Source organism: Lithobates pipiens, unplaced genomic scaffold (genome assembly GCF_037356315.1).
Source record: "Lithobates pipiens isolate NorthernLeopardFrog02 unplaced genomic scaffold, aLitPip1_a1.2 Scaffold_1, whole genome shotgun sequence".
Taxonomy (NCBI): Eukaryota; Metazoa; Chordata; class Amphibia; order Anura; family Ranidae; genus Lithobates; species Lithobates pipiens.
Window position 1 is genome coordinate 23,459,406 of NW_027507685.1, and position 15,543 is coordinate 23,474,948.

At 41.7% G+C, this 15,543-nt stretch overlaps 1 protein-coding gene across 2 annotated transcripts in view; it reads left to right on the top strand.

Annotated features, from left to right (window-relative positions):
- NRK (Nik related kinase) overlaps positions 1-15,543 on the top strand; it is a 406,388-nt gene that overhangs the window by 373,161 nt on the left and 17,684 nt on the right. For both annotated transcript variants that reach the window (XM_077484749.1, XM_077484758.1), the window contains one exon: positions 6,071-6,230. In XM_077484749.1, coding sequence (XP_077340875.1) covers positions 6,071-6,230 — 160 coding nt within the window. The remainder of the gene's footprint in view (positions 1-6,070; positions 6,231-15,543) is intronic.

A 15,543-nucleotide genomic window follows, 5' to 3' on the forward strand; every position in this document is an offset into this window, starting at 1 on the left:
ACCCTGTTCCTGGGCTTTTTTATTTTGTTACACAATCTCCCCGAAATGGCCAATGTTACATCCAATGTGATCCTGAAGTGCAGGTGTAGTGAAAAGACCATTATTTTCTTTGGAGAAAAGAATGGTTGCACAACTGTCAGATTTCTTTTAAATCTGTTACAACATGCTCATCCAATGCTTTGTAATTAATTAATTAACCAACACATAAATCTATTATTTAGAAGATGTTTCTTAACCTGGGTGTGATCTGGGTTCTCCCGGGGTGTTATGCACACGGGATCCTGTTTGCACTGGATCAGCATCATGTGTTGCCATGGTACAGGTATCCTCTCCAAATACGGAAAGGTTTTTTCACAGTTAGCCCTTGTACACATGGTCGGAGAATCCGTCTGAATGTGTCCTATCGGACCGTGTTGTCGGATAATCCGACTGTGTGTGGTATGCATCGGACTGATTCCGTCTGAACATCTGTCGGACCCAATTTTCCAACTTGTTGGAAATATTTTCCGACAAACTGGTCTGATCGGACATACTCCGATCATGTGTAGAGAATTTTGATCGGACCAAGTGCCACGCATTTTCAAATCAAATTCCTACATCAAAGCTATTGGCTACTAGCCTGAATGTAGTCCCATCGTAACGAAATTACGTCATCACGTTCTGAAAGATCGGATTTTTCGACAACTTTGTCCGACCGTGTGTATGCAACAGTTTCGGACAAGATCCAACGGACAAAATCTGACGGACAAAATCCGACGGATTTGGTTGTCGAAATCTCCGACCGTGTGTACAGGGGCTAAGAGCTGTGAAAATGTGGAATAGATTCCCTCCAGAGGTGGTTCTGGCCAGCTCAGTGGATTGCTTTAAGAAAGGGCTGGATTCTTTCCTAAATGTACATAATATAACTGGGTACTAACATTTATAGGTAAAGTTGATACAGGGATAATCTGATTGCCTCTCCGGGATCAAGAAGGATTTTTTTTCCCCTGCTGTATCAAATTGGATCCTGTATTTCTGGGGGGTTTTGCCTTCCTCTGGATCAACTGTGGGTATAGGATTAGGTATATGGGATTGTATGATTTTTTTATTTTTTATGGTTGAACTAGATGGACTTGTGTCTTTTTTCAACCTGACTATCTATGTAACTATGTAACAGGCAGGCCAGCTACCAGCACCATAGCAACAAATGGCTCTTTGATGGGGAGGGGTCTGAGTGATTGGGGTGTTCTGTGATGAGGGGCCCTGTGTGACTGGGGGCCTTTTTGATGTGATGCCTGTGTGATTATAGGGCTCTGTGATGGGTGGACTTTGTGGTGATGGGGAAACTCACGAGTGATGGGGGACTCCTGTAAAGGGGTCTTTGATGAAGAGAGGTGACTCTGATCTGTTGAGGCTCTAGCCTTGAATGGGGGGCTCTGTGATGTAATGTGGGGCCTCTGATTTAAAGGGGTGACTCTGATGTGAAGGGGAGACCCTGATATGATGGGAAGCCTCTGACCTGATAAGGGACCTCTGCTGTGAAGGGGCGACTCTGATGTGATTCGTTGAACTCAGTTTGATGGGGGGGGGGGGATTTCTGATGTGAACAGAGGTTTCCAATGTAAAGTTAATTTCAGCTAGTGGTTGTGTGCATTGTCTCAGACTCAAGCTTCTGATTGACAAGTAACATTTACATCTTTATTTCATTTTAAACTGCATAATTTTTAAGGGTGCTACTATTGAAAAAAGGTTGAGAAAGGCTGACGTAGACAGATAATTACTTAGATTGTGTTGCTTTCCATTGATGGCAAGCCTTTGAGTTCAGTAACAAGTAAGCAAGGATAGCTGGAAAGGTAAAGATGAGTAAATATGTTCTGCATTTACCATATTATAATAATATTTTTTTATACACTTAGCACAGAATAGCTGTAACAAAATATACAAAGTAAATACAAAACTGACCAATTGTCAGAAACCATGAAATCAGGCTGAGAAAGAAGTACAGTTAAATCATGCTTGTTTAATAATAAAAGTAAAAAGAACAAACTTAATAAAAAAAAAGCCAAAGTTCAGTAACCGGAACGGATAGTCAGCCAAGCCAGATGGCAGGGATCAATGTAGTGGAACAGCAAGCAGGATCTGGAGCCAGAAGAGATGTCAGCAAAGCAAGTCTTGAACAGGATTGCAGGAGATCGTTCCTGTGATGTTGACCAAGGTGAAGGCAGAGCTCCTCTGAACTGAACAGCTTAAGTAGGCAGGACTGACGAGCAAGATATCATCAACAGCTGAGTAACTGTGGAGAGAGATGGGAGCTGGCAATTAGCCAACAGCTGAGTGGCCAACTCAGAGAGGAAAGGGCTGAGCCCAGCCCTGACACCAATATTTGAGAAGCAGAAAAAGGAAGAGCATGCTGCATGTCACCGTAGTATATTTTGAAGTGTACAATATGTCTAGCTAAAGTGTTTATTTTTAGCTTTGGATAGAGTAGGGAATTGTTAAAACCCTTGTCAGATTGTAAATATTTTGCTGTGTACATTAGGGGAGATTTTACTTTACTTTCTGTACCATTGACTCCGCAAAAAGTGAAAGGAAATAACTATAAATTGAAAAGAAATCCCCTCTTGGGTAGTTATTGTCTGAACAGGTGTCTTCAGACAAGATTTTTTTGGATGTATGAGCATTTTGTGTAAAAAAATAAATAAAATCTAGCGCTAATCTGAATGCTTACCCCCTAAAATTTCCCCTCCTTCCAGCACAAATCTCCCCCACTCCCCCCATCCTCCCTCCCAGCTCAAATCATCTCTCTCACTCAAGCACAAATCCCCCAAAATTCACCCTTTCTAGCACAAATCCTCTACCCCTTAAATTTCCTCTCCCCCACTACAAATCCCTCCCTCCTAGCACAAACCCCCCCCCCATTTCTCCTCCTAGCACAAATCCCCCCAATCGTCTCTACTAGCACAAATCCCCTATCCCCCCCCAAAAATGCCCCTCTTAGCACAAATTCCCTTCCCCTCTACCATATCAGCTCTTCTAGCACAAACCTCCCCAATTCCACCCTTCTAGCACAAATCCTCTTCCCTCATCCCAACGCATATCCCCCCAAATCGCAACTCATAGCACCCCCTCCCCCAAATGTCCCTTCCTAGAACAATTCCCACCGCCTGCTGCCCCCCAACACAAATCTCCTGGCAGCCCCCTGCTCACCTCACATGATACCACAGTGCCCAGGGCAGCCGCCCCTTCTGCCCAGCCCTTGTCCCAGCCCTTGTCCCAGCCCTGTCTAGACCACATTGAATGAGCCTTGTTAATATCAAAATACATTCAGTAAACGTTATTTTGTCATACATCCAAGTAATGGTAAAAAATTTTGCTTGTTTTACCAAACAATAGCATATCTTGTCAATGTAATGTTAGCTATCTGATGGATCTAAATACAAACATGATACACAAGTGAATAGTTAGACCCTTTGTAATACTGAACTACTATATTTGTTAAGAAGGGTCAGAAATGCTAGTTTTTCCCACCTTAAGTTGACGCCCCATTGCATTCTTAGGCTGCTTTCACACTGGGGCGGTATTCAGGCGTTACAGCGCTAAAAATAGCGCCTGTGTAGCGCCTGAAAAAAAACGGCCCCTTTCACTCCAGTGTGAAAGCCGGAGGGCTTTCACACTGGAGCGGTGCGCTGGCAGGACAGTGAAAGAAGTCCTGCTAGCCGCATCTTTGGAGCGGTGAAGGAGCGGTGTATTCACCGCTCCTAAACCGATCCTACCCATTGAAATCAATGGGACAGCGCGGCAATACCGCCGGCAAAGCGCCGCTGCAGCGGCGCTTTGCGGGCGGTTTTAACCCTTTTTCGGCCGCTAGCGGGGGTTAAAACCACCCCGCTAGCGCCCGCAGACCACCGCTAAAACGACGGTAAAGCGCCGCTAAAAATAGCGGCGCTTTACCGCCGACGCCTGCACTGCCCCAGTGTGAAAGGGGCCTTAGTATTGAGAACTAGAGCCATGTTTTATCCCGCCCTGAAAAAAGAACTCTACTGAATGAATGGTGATATATTCGTTTCTCTAGTTTCTCCTTATTATTTTATAGCTACTTTGAATGTTTAATGTCATTCATGTAATCATTTTAATTTATGTATATAATGTGCTTATAACCTTGAAATTTTGAAGCATATTGTGTTTCCTACAGCCATAAATTGTACATGCCTTCAGGGTTTTTTTGGGGTAGGATTGCACTGATTGCCAGTGATTGCCAGTGATCCCAGGAGCCCAAGGATTCCTGGGAGTTTTCTGTCTATTGATGGATCCTCTCACTTCCCCAGTCCATGGTGTGCAGGTAGTGAGGAGATGATGTGCTGTAACCTTCAGCAACCAATCAGTGGGCAGAAATGCTGTGCACTAACCTCTTGCAACCAATAATTGAGCCGTAAGGATATGCAGTAACCTCTAGGAGCCAATCAGTGAGCAGTAATAATGTGCAGTAACCTCTAGCAACCAATTAGTGAGTGGTATAGATGTCCAGTAACCTGTAGCAATCAATTAGTGAGCAGTATTGATGTCTAGCAACCAATCAACAAGGAGAAGTCATGTGCTGTAACCTCTAGAAAATAAACAGCGAGCCATAATGCGTGCTGTAACCTCTAGCAGCCAGTCAGTGAATGGTAATGATACACTCTAACCTCTGGCAACCAATCACAATCGCTGCCTGATCTGATTCAGTAAACTGATTTTGAGTCTAGCTGCTTTTTATTGTATGTCTCAAAGAATGTGGCGATCGAAATTGCATGAAAGCGGGGGCCCAAGAAAAGGTTTGCCCAGGGTCCAGTCAATATTAAAGACATATCCTCATGCAGTCAATATCCTCATGCAGGCAATAATGGCCAGAGCAGAAGATGAACTTGTGTCTATGGGGCACCCTCGGAAACTCCCACTTGCTTGCTTGTCATAGAAAAACAATTTAGGGCAATTTCTTCATTCCAAGATATATCGGAACTATGTATGCATTCCTTCCCTTATCCTGAATTTCCTAAACATTAAAACTTGTGCAAGGAAATGTTTCACCAAAAACCATTGTGAATCAGATTATAAAGATACCTTCAATCATTCTCTGTATATGGCCAGTTTACATTGTTAGGTTAAAATGACCTTAATTTGCATGACTAGATCTAATATAAATTTCACACTCTGGTTTATGGTCTGAGCCTTTGATTATAACTATGACATATGATATTATACATCTATGTTACATGAATTTGAATCTGGCTTCGGGTTCTTAAATGGCTGGCATCAAGAATTTCAATGTAAAATTATAGTAAATGTTTAATTATATTATTTGTACCAGTTTCCTAGCAAAAAAAAAACATGGTCCGAATTCTGAACCAATTTTCTTTCGAAAATCCTTTCAAAGAATTTTTGTTTTAATTTCATACCATTAGTGGGACAAAGAAATGGCCGATTTTTGCACGGCTATCGAATTTGAGTGTTCGGACATGTTGGAAATTTTTGGAAAAACTAATGATTTTCTAATCAATGATGGGAGAATCGTGTGAGAAATATAATTGAAAAATGAATGCACGAGTGCAAGAAAAGAAAATTCCCGGAAAGAAAAGAAGATTCCCAGACACAAATTATTTTCTGTAGCAACATGAGGTGAAATTTGAAGGCTTGGTTGGTCCAATTTCAAAAATCAATGGTGGCACCACTGGATTACAAAACGCACAAAATTTCTGATTTTGAAAAGAAAATTTGTTCGGAATATAACCATGTATTGCCTGCCTAAGTTATTTTTCAATAAGGTAAAGGTTAGGAATCAGATCCAACCGCCTACTTCCAGATATTTACCTGCATATTAATGGAACCTTTGCATGAAGTCTTTCTATGTCAGTGTAACTTGGAAAAGATCCTAAAATTATGCTTAGTCATTTATTTGCATACATCTGGATAAAAATGAGCAATGTTAGCAAAAATAAAAAAATAAAAAGGGATATACAACAATATTTCTAGAAAGGTCTAATAAATAATGCAATGTGGTTATTGTTGTTTTTGATCATTTTTGAAAGAAACTGATGGAACAATACTGTCATTTCAGATCCAGGGAAACATTCACCCACATGCCATTATCATCCTTCCCAACACCAATGGTATGGAACTTCTGCTGAGCTATGAAGATGAAGGGGTTTATATCGATACATATGGACACTTTACAAAAGAAAATGTACTACAATGGGGAGAAATGCCAGCATCTGTTGGTGAGTTCTGTTGGGGAAGGTTGTTGCATTTGTAAGGTAATCTGATGCATATTTAATTTCTACTTTTACTTTCACATGTAGCCATAATTGTAGATAATGTTAAGGGGCATACATAATCAGAATAGACAGATTTATATATAAGTAAAACCCTGGGGGTGTGCTATCAACTCAGCTTCTTAAGTTCCACATTGTGCAGTAAATTGAATCTGAATTAAGAACTGTCTTAGACACTGACTCTGACAGTTGTCCTGATCTGGCAACAAGGGCATTAAGGAACATTCTTCCCAGCTCAGTACAGATGTATCCAGGTTATTGGAACGTATGGCATGCACATTGTCTGTCTGTGGTCAGTGTTACAGAATATTGTTTTGTTTTAGACGATTTTGTGAAATCTGATTCTTTTGGTAGCTGTTGCTTATTGTTATTTTGGCACTTTGAAAAAATCATTACTTATGCACCTCAGCACATTTTGTGTGTTTCTAAACATGGGATTAACAATATGGAATAGTCAGGGGAAGCATTCACAGGTACAATATGGATGCTTAGATATCCTATTCTACAGATTTCTTCAGTAGCTCAGCAGTGTAAATCGGAGAGCACAACTAGACTAAGGCCCCATACACACTTGTAGATTTTCTGCAGATTTTTGTCTTCAGATTTACCAAAACCATGTAGTGCAAGGGCTTGCCTGATTGCATACAAATTTAAACTCTTAAGGTTTGACCTCATAGTATATGGTTTTGGTAAATCAGAAGACAATAATCAGCAGAAAATCTAATATTGTGTATGGGGTCTTAAAGTGGTTGTAAACCCTCCCCTACAACTTTGTCCCATGTGAATCAGCATAAAAAACCCTAATGAACACTGCTTTTAGATATCTCCTTAATTGCTTAGTATTGTTGTAATCCTTTTTGTCCTTTAGAATGACATCACTGAGCATGCCCAGATCTCCCCTGATTTACGGCACACTCTCTATGTCTTATCTATCTGTTATCAGGACTTCCTACGGCACAGCACTGAACTCCCAGCAGGCTGCTAATCACTCAGAGCTTCCTTCTACACACCATGTGACCTCACATACAGTGTAAAGCAGGGAAAGGGACAGCAGTACTGCAGTCTTATTAGCTGAAGCTGATAAGACTCATACAGGCAAACACTAGGTAATCGGCACAAATAAATACTATGAAATAAACAAGTCAGCTATGAACAGGGAAGCAGGGTTGCCATAGAAACGTTGGATTGAGAAGGAGGCTTGGTTAACAGTACAGGAAGTGCTCAATGTAAGGGCAGAAATACACTCCACTGTGGACTCAGAGAACAATACTTAAGATGGCGCTGCCTAACCCCTGGAAACAAGTTTTTTAAAGTTTCTTTAAACAGTAAGTAATATGCAATTTGGGCTGGATTACAGTGGCTATAGTTTGATAACTACTTATTATAATGGACTAAATGAAAAGATGCATCAGAGTGGGAGAGTTTACTTCTTCTTTAAGGCCCATACACACGGTCAGAAAATCTGAAGATAAACTTTGTCCGATAAACGATCTGATGATTTTGTAAACATTAGTGTGCTGCTTTTGACAACCGATTATGAATTTGCGGCAGGCAAAAACTAGATGTGCAGGTTTGAAAATTTTTGTCTGATGTGACCACATCCGACTTTCTTTTCATTAGTATGGTTTTCTGACAAGAAATCTGAAGAGCAGGTCTAGGCGTGCTCAGAAAAGAAAAAACACATACAAAACAATTCAACACATTACGTCACTTCTGATCTAGAATTTTATCATCAGAAAATTTTCTGATGGTGAGTACCCTCTTCACTTTCGATTTGAAACTAGCATCAAACAAAAAACTGATGAAATTTCGTCCAGTAATCTGACCGTGTGTACAAGTTCATGCACACTGGCTTGAAAATCGCTGCTTCTACAGGAGTTTTGTGTTCTGCCTGTAGAAACAGATCAATATTATCCTATGTATCCATGCAATTTAGGACTATTAGAGGCATATTTTTAGCTCAGTGTTTAGAGGCAGGAAAAAAAAAACTGGTTTGTGTTTCTGATTGGTGCTTACTGCCAGAATAAACACTAAACAGCTGTTGTTTAGAGGCAACAAATGGACTTTGTACTAAAATGCTCTAAAATGGCGTTCAGTGTCCAGTGTGCATGGAGCCTTAGAACCCTGTGTACATACATTTAAATGGATGTTTTATTCTAAAGTCCATCATTCTGTTTTCAGAAATAAGAACTCTTAAAAAAAGGTTGATATATGATACTAAGTTACTGAAATTTGCATTTTAAGCGTTCTGTAAGTTTCAAGTGTCTGCATCTGTGCAAAAAAGTTTTACAAGACTGAAAGCATAAGGCCTTATGTACTGGACATTTTGCTAACTCTCCTAGACTCCTTTCCTCCTGGCAGCAGAGTTTTCAGCAGAAACAACGCTAGAGACTTTTAATGCATTTAGTTGTGCCAAGCACTTGGATGTTAATCCATTTCATTGGCCAGAATAATAATTTATTTTGGCCATTGAAATGAATTAACACTGAAGCGCTATAAGCACCTAGTATTTAGGTGCATCAGATTTTTCCTGTCAAAATGCTGCTGCTCCCAGATGCTAAGCTCTGGAGCAAATGCACTTGCACAGTGAAACTGCACTTTGCAAAGTGCATGTCTATTTGCCTTTAGTAAATCAACCCCATAGGCTAACATGCAGTGACATTTAGAGGCAGGAAAAAAACACCAAACATTCAGTGTCCATGAGGCCTAAAAAATGCTTGTTGATCTTACGAGAAATCGAGGAAACTCCTCGATGTGTGAAGTGGTTCAAAATAGGGGCAAATGACCCTCCTTCGTGTCTGGTGGTCCTGCCCTCTGATCCAGCCATTCTGGCGTAAAATACATGAAGTGACTACAGCAATTTCCTCTCTCCCATTGGAGTTCACACCAGAACAATACCTGCTACACTTATCCAAAATCTCCCCAAAAAAATATCTCAAATCAATAGCTATGCACGTAATAAACGCTGCTAGGCTCTGTGTACCGGTACATTGGAGGTCCACACAACTGCCTTCGCTAAAAGAATGGGCTCTTCGGGTTCACCACATAGCAATGATGGAGGCACTAATCCTCACTGCACAAGATAAAATCACTAGCTTCTCAGTTGTCTGGGAGGTGTGGATCATATACAAGAATTCTCAGTCCTATCAGGATTTTTTGCAACAAACTTTGTAACCAACTATCCCTAAGCAAAGCTATTGTGGATGGATCTTTCTGGGGATTCGGATTACCTAGCGGATGTAACAGGTGAACAGTAGACGGAGAGGGTAGCAGGTGGGTTTCCACCCCCTCTCTATAGTCTTCCCCCCTCACTTTCCCTACCTCATCTTCTTTTCTTCTTCCTAGCTACAATCTGAACCTTGCAACTGATGGACGTGGTGTCTGGTTAGAGTAACAATACCCGATACCATGCCGCATGTCCCTGACTACAGATGAGGACAAGTGGGTAAAAGTCGAACTAATATACCTATGCTCTAATAGGTGGTTCCAGAAAATTTCTGAAATAGCAATAAACTATTCTGAAAGGAGTCATAATGCCCTGAGGAACACTTACACCCTAGAGCATTGACTAAATTCTTTCTCTCATGACGCAAATAAAATATGTATGGAATTTGTGTGTCTACCGGATAATTACTATATTTGGAACATGTGAATTTTTGTTTTTGTAATGGAACCTGGTACCCATGTTGTTCTATTGTTACACTGTGCTGTATTTATCTTGAAATATATAATGAAATCTTTTTGGAAAAAAATAGGGCCAAATGTGAGACTTTTAAGGAAATTTGCCTGCATAAAACTTTCCATGATTGCAAACAAAATTAAAATGCATGATACCAATATTGTAAAAAATCTGCTGTTAGGCACTTAATGGTTTGAGGTGCTGAAGCTAGAGTATGGATAACTGATTTAGCTCTCATCATGTGACCTCTTCCGGTTAGGTATTACAGGCACCTTGTCCGGTTTTCAGGAGCAAGTAGTACAGGAAAGAGGAGACACTGAATTTTTTTTTCATGACATGCCTGGTTCAATCTAACCACGCAACAGTGAGAAAGAAAGAAGCAATCAAAGAGAGGAAGTGGAGGCAGTTTAGGGCAATGATCTAAACCTGATTCTATCAAAAAATGTTATCATTGCCATTTTAAGAGGATGGTTTGGATGGTATTAAAAAAAAATGATTAGGTAGAAACTTATTTTAAAATAATTATAACTGCTCGTTTTTTGAATTCGGACTTTGTTCTCTTTTTATAGCTCCTATACAAAAATCTGCAGGACTGAAGAAAACAAACTACCAAACACAAAATCCATGGTGATAGCTTCTGATGCCTAACAGACAGAAATTTTTCCATTTAATTAGTTCCCACAGGCCATGCTATGACCTTCACAACTCTTGATAGAGGGCAGCAAATGAATAGTCAAACATGGCTCTTAATAATATGAAAACCTGTGACCACCATTAAGATTCTATTTACACAAACGTTTGCCCTTTTAATTAGACAATGCTCATTACCTGAACAACTGTGTTGCTTAATTGATCTCTCAAAAACATATATCGTACACTGTATTTAATTTTGCTCTAAAGTGGTTCTATTAATTATATATCTAATGTCTAAGCAAAGACAAATTATAGTTTGTTGGATCATTCAAATCTTTAAAAAAGTATTTAATCACTTGTGATTTTCAGGAGGAAGTAAGCATTTTTGCATTTGCTAAAAAGTCGAATCAGATAGGCAGTGGGGGTGTTGAAATAAGAGACAGCAAAGGTCTGAAGTGAGTGGCTTTCCTCTGTTGAATTTATCTAACATTCAGGCAAAAAAGTCTCTCATTTGCATGTTTCAGGCAGGCAAGGAGTACCAGGTGCAGGAGTGCGGGGAGCATCTTGGCATCCAGCACACCACTGCCACTCTGTAGTATCGAAACATGGCAGGCTGCATGCAGTGCCCAACACATTGCATGTTGGACACCATGACAAGATTCTCTTAGCAGCTCAGATGAACTTTCACGTGCCTCCCAGTTGTGACCCAATAGCTTTACAGCCTTCAAATCTGCAATGTTAACATAGAGAATGTGCTCTGGATGGGGGTGCAGAGGGAGCGGGACTGCTAAGAATGGCAAGCAGAAAGCTATAAGAAGTCTCGTTTGCAGTTTGCAAGAAGCCACGTGGGGGACACAGCAATGTAGAAAGTGCTCTGGTCAGATGAGACCAAAATTGAACTTTTTGGCCTAAAAGCAAAACACTATGTGTGGCAGAAAACTAAACCTGCATCTGTGGCAAGACTTGAAAATTGCTGTTCACAGACGCTCTCCATCCAATCTGACGGAGTTTGAGCTATCTTGCAAAGAAGAATGGGCAAAAACTTCACTCTCTGAATGTGCAAAGCTGGTAGAGACATACTGTACCCAAAAAGACTTGCAGCTGTAATTACAGTGAAAGGTGGTTCTACAAAGTATTGACTCGGGGGGCTGAAAAAATGCACACCACACATTTCAGATATTTATTTGTAAAAGAAATTGAAAACCATTTATCATTTTCCTTCCACTTCACAATTATGTGCCACTTTGTGTTGGTCTATCACATAAAATCCCAATAAAATACGTTAAGTTTTTAGTTGTAACATAACAAAATGTGGAAAATCTCAAGGGGTATGAATATTTTTTCAAGGCACTGTAAATAATAAGTAGTATATATGATCAACCAAAACACCCAGATTCTTCTCTGCCATTGACTACCTCAGTTGTACTCCGTCTACAATGTACAGTATGATGTATGCATGCTTTTTTGCCCCCAAGTGCATAACTTTGTTTATTGACATTAACCTCATTTGTCTCACAGTTGTCCAATTAAACAGTGCATTGAGGCCAGCTTGTAAGTTGGAAACATCCTGAAAGGATGCTATTCTGCTACATAGCTTGCTGTCATCTGTAAACACAGAAATTGTACTTTTTAATCCCAAACTTCATATCATTTATAAATAGGGTAAAAAGTAAGAGTCCCAACACTGAACCATGAGGTACACCACTAATATCCTTAAAGTGGTTGTAAACCCTTACAAACCACTTTGACCTACAGGTAAGCCTAGATTAAGGCTTACCTGTAGGTCCAAGAAATATCTCCTAAACCTATACGGTTTAGGAGATATTTGCCCGAAGACAGGCACCGCTGTCTACGGCGCATGCGCAGGCACACTGAGCGTGGCATCTTCGATGACGAAGATGCCGCGCGTCTCAGCTCCCGTGTGCATGCGCGGGAGTGACGTCATTGCGGCTTAGCCGAATGACAGCGGCGGAGCTGCGAGACCCCACCGAGAAGATGGAAGCGCCGGACTACGGGGGACAGCGGTGACATCGCTGGCTCCTGTGTCAGGTAAGTGACACATAATGGGCTACTATGCGATGCATAGTAGTCCATTATGCTTTGCCTTTGCAGGGAATGAAAGAGGAAGTAAACCCATCAGGGTTTACTTCCTCTTTAAATCTCAGTATACTATTTCTAGAGACACTTCCTTGTCTGTTTTTGCTTAGTTCTTCATAAAGAAAAATCAGGTCGGTTTGACAACCACAGTCTTTTTCATAAATCCTTGTTGTGTATTTCTTAACTTCCTCCTGCCCGCCCACTGTACGCATACAGCCAGATTAAACAAGTGTTGTTCTTGGATGTATGGGTACCTCCTCCCAGAAGCTTCCGGGTACAGGGACGCTGACCCATCTGCACATCTGACAGACTATGTTCCTGTGAGAGATCAGTCCCATGCACCTTTTGCAGACAACTGCACTCCCGGTACTACATGGACTCTTTTGTTCTTCCTTTCTTCCACCTCCTGTAATTCCTGACCAGTGAACTTGCCATTCCTGGGTGCAGTCATATACCAGAAGGCTAGGTTTGCTTGGTTTATAGGAACTGGAACTGCTATAGGTGATGCTACACTAAGCTATTTTCCCTCATCACTCATACAGAAGTGACCATTACAGTACATTCGTTTTGACACAATTGGTTGATTTGTGTGATACACAAAACACAATGTCCAGTACAGTTCAAACAGTAAAGTTGCACACACGTAAGCCCCGTACACACGAGCGGACTTTTCAACATCCAAAGTCCGACGGACTGATTCCGTCAGACTATTCGATCGTGTGTGGGCTGCAACGGACTTTTGACTCGCCAAAGTCCGAAGGACTTTAGAATATGGAACATGCTTCAAATTTTTCCGAAGGAACTCCGCCGGACCCGGTCCCTTCGAAAAATTTGCTTGTGTGTATGCTATTCCGACGGACTAAAACCGACGCTAGGGCAGCTATTGGCTACTGGCTATGAACTTCCTTATTCGAATCCAGTCGTACGTCATCACGTTCAAATCCGTCGGAGTTTAGTGTGATTGTGTGTGGCCAAGTCCGCTCAGCCGAAAAGTCCGTCAGAACTCCGTCGGAACTCCGGCAGAACTCCGACGGAACTCCTTCGGAAGTCTGTCGGACATAAGTCCTCTCGTGTGTACGGGGCTTTAGTATCCCCTTACTCTAAAGGAGTAGTAAAATGTGTTTTGGGTTGTAATTCTAAGTATGCCCATGCTATGTGTAAGAAATAGATTATTAAATGGACACCTTTGTGTAAAGAAATACATTTTCTTTCATGCATTTTCCAAAAACTTGTGGAAAAAATGTTATTTCAGTAGTGCTTGATTAAAAAATAGAGTCCTTTTATGGTTGTTTCCACTGTCCTGATACTCCATGATCTTCAAAAATGTGATAGGTAGTCAGGAAATTAGATGCGTAATTTTGCCTCTTGGAACACTTGAGGGTGCTCTTTTGATTTTGGGCATCTAGATTGTGAAAAAGTCTTGCACATGTGGTATCCCCATAATCATGAGGCATAGCAGAATGTGTGGGGTGTAATTGTAAGTATGCCTATGCTGTGTGTGAGAAATGCATTATTCAACTAATAATTTTTGTGAAAAAGCAAACAAAACAAATTTGTTATTTTGTACTTCAGATGTAGAATATAAAGCCTCATGCCCTGAATGCCTTGCTCCAGAGGAGGAACAAGCAGTGTTAAAAACATGCCCAAAGCCATATTTTGTAAATGCGTTTAGACATATTTAGTGATTGAGCATTCATTCATTACAATGGCCAGAATCTAGCCAATGGGATGAATACCCAATCGCTTAACACAAATAAAAGCGCTTAGGCAGGGGAGGGCTGGCAGCCTTAGGCCTGGGGGGAAAGTCCAGTCAAGTGGCCCATAGAACCAGTGGTGGCAAAGTGATGGATCGGGAAAATAGTCTCTAAGGTTATTCATGATCACAAAAGTGGGAGGCAGGGGCAGGGAGTACAATGTGGCCCTCCAGGACCTGTGGGAGACTTGCACTACCGTGGCCTCCAGGAACTAAACTGCAAGCAAGTCCTTGTATGAATCCATCAAAGCTGAGGACCTGACCCCCCCCCCCCCCCCGCAACTAGTGACAAACCACAAGTCCCAGCATTAACTCCTGAGATCTAAGGATGTGTCCCATTAGGTCCCACTGGTTCATGCTATGCCCTGTAGTCCTTCACTAATGGGGGGGGTGACACATCCTCAGTTCTGAGGGGTTTAAGCTGGGACAGTGGGACCTGTAGTCCTTCACTAGTTGGGAGGAGGCAGGGGTGTGTGACACATCCTGAGCTCTGAGGGGTTCGTGCTGGGACCTTTAGTCCTTCACTGTTGGGGTGTCACATCCCCAAAAGTAAAGCACTTCAAGTCCCAGCATGAACCCTGGCTGAGATTTAAGGATGTGATCTCTTCCTCTGCTGCTGGCTCATGCTCCCATGACACACATATGTTTTAATTCATTCACTGCTCCCAACATCACCTCAAGCAGCTTGACCATAGGCTCTAATAGGCTTCAAAGTAGGGTGGACTCGGAGCACAGAGCATTGCGCTCAGAGCCCACCCAGGTGTTTTAGAAAAGCAAATGAATATTTGCTTTTCTAACACTGAACCGCCTCTCTGCCAATCAGGAAGAGTGGGTCTGATACCTGTCACCTGATTGGCTGAAAGGCATGGAGGAAGCATAGAGAACACAGAAGCCACTGCCTGTCACACAGCTCCCCTCCATCACTTGCTGCCTGACCCTCCGCTAAGATGGGGTAAGTGCCGGTCAGACAGCAGGTGAGGTGGGGGTGCTGGTTAAATGCCGATGGGGGAGTAACATTGGCTGCAATTGCTGGGCACAGTGAAGCTGCAATTGCTGGGCACAGTGGCTGCAATGGATGGCAGAGTGAGGCTGCAATT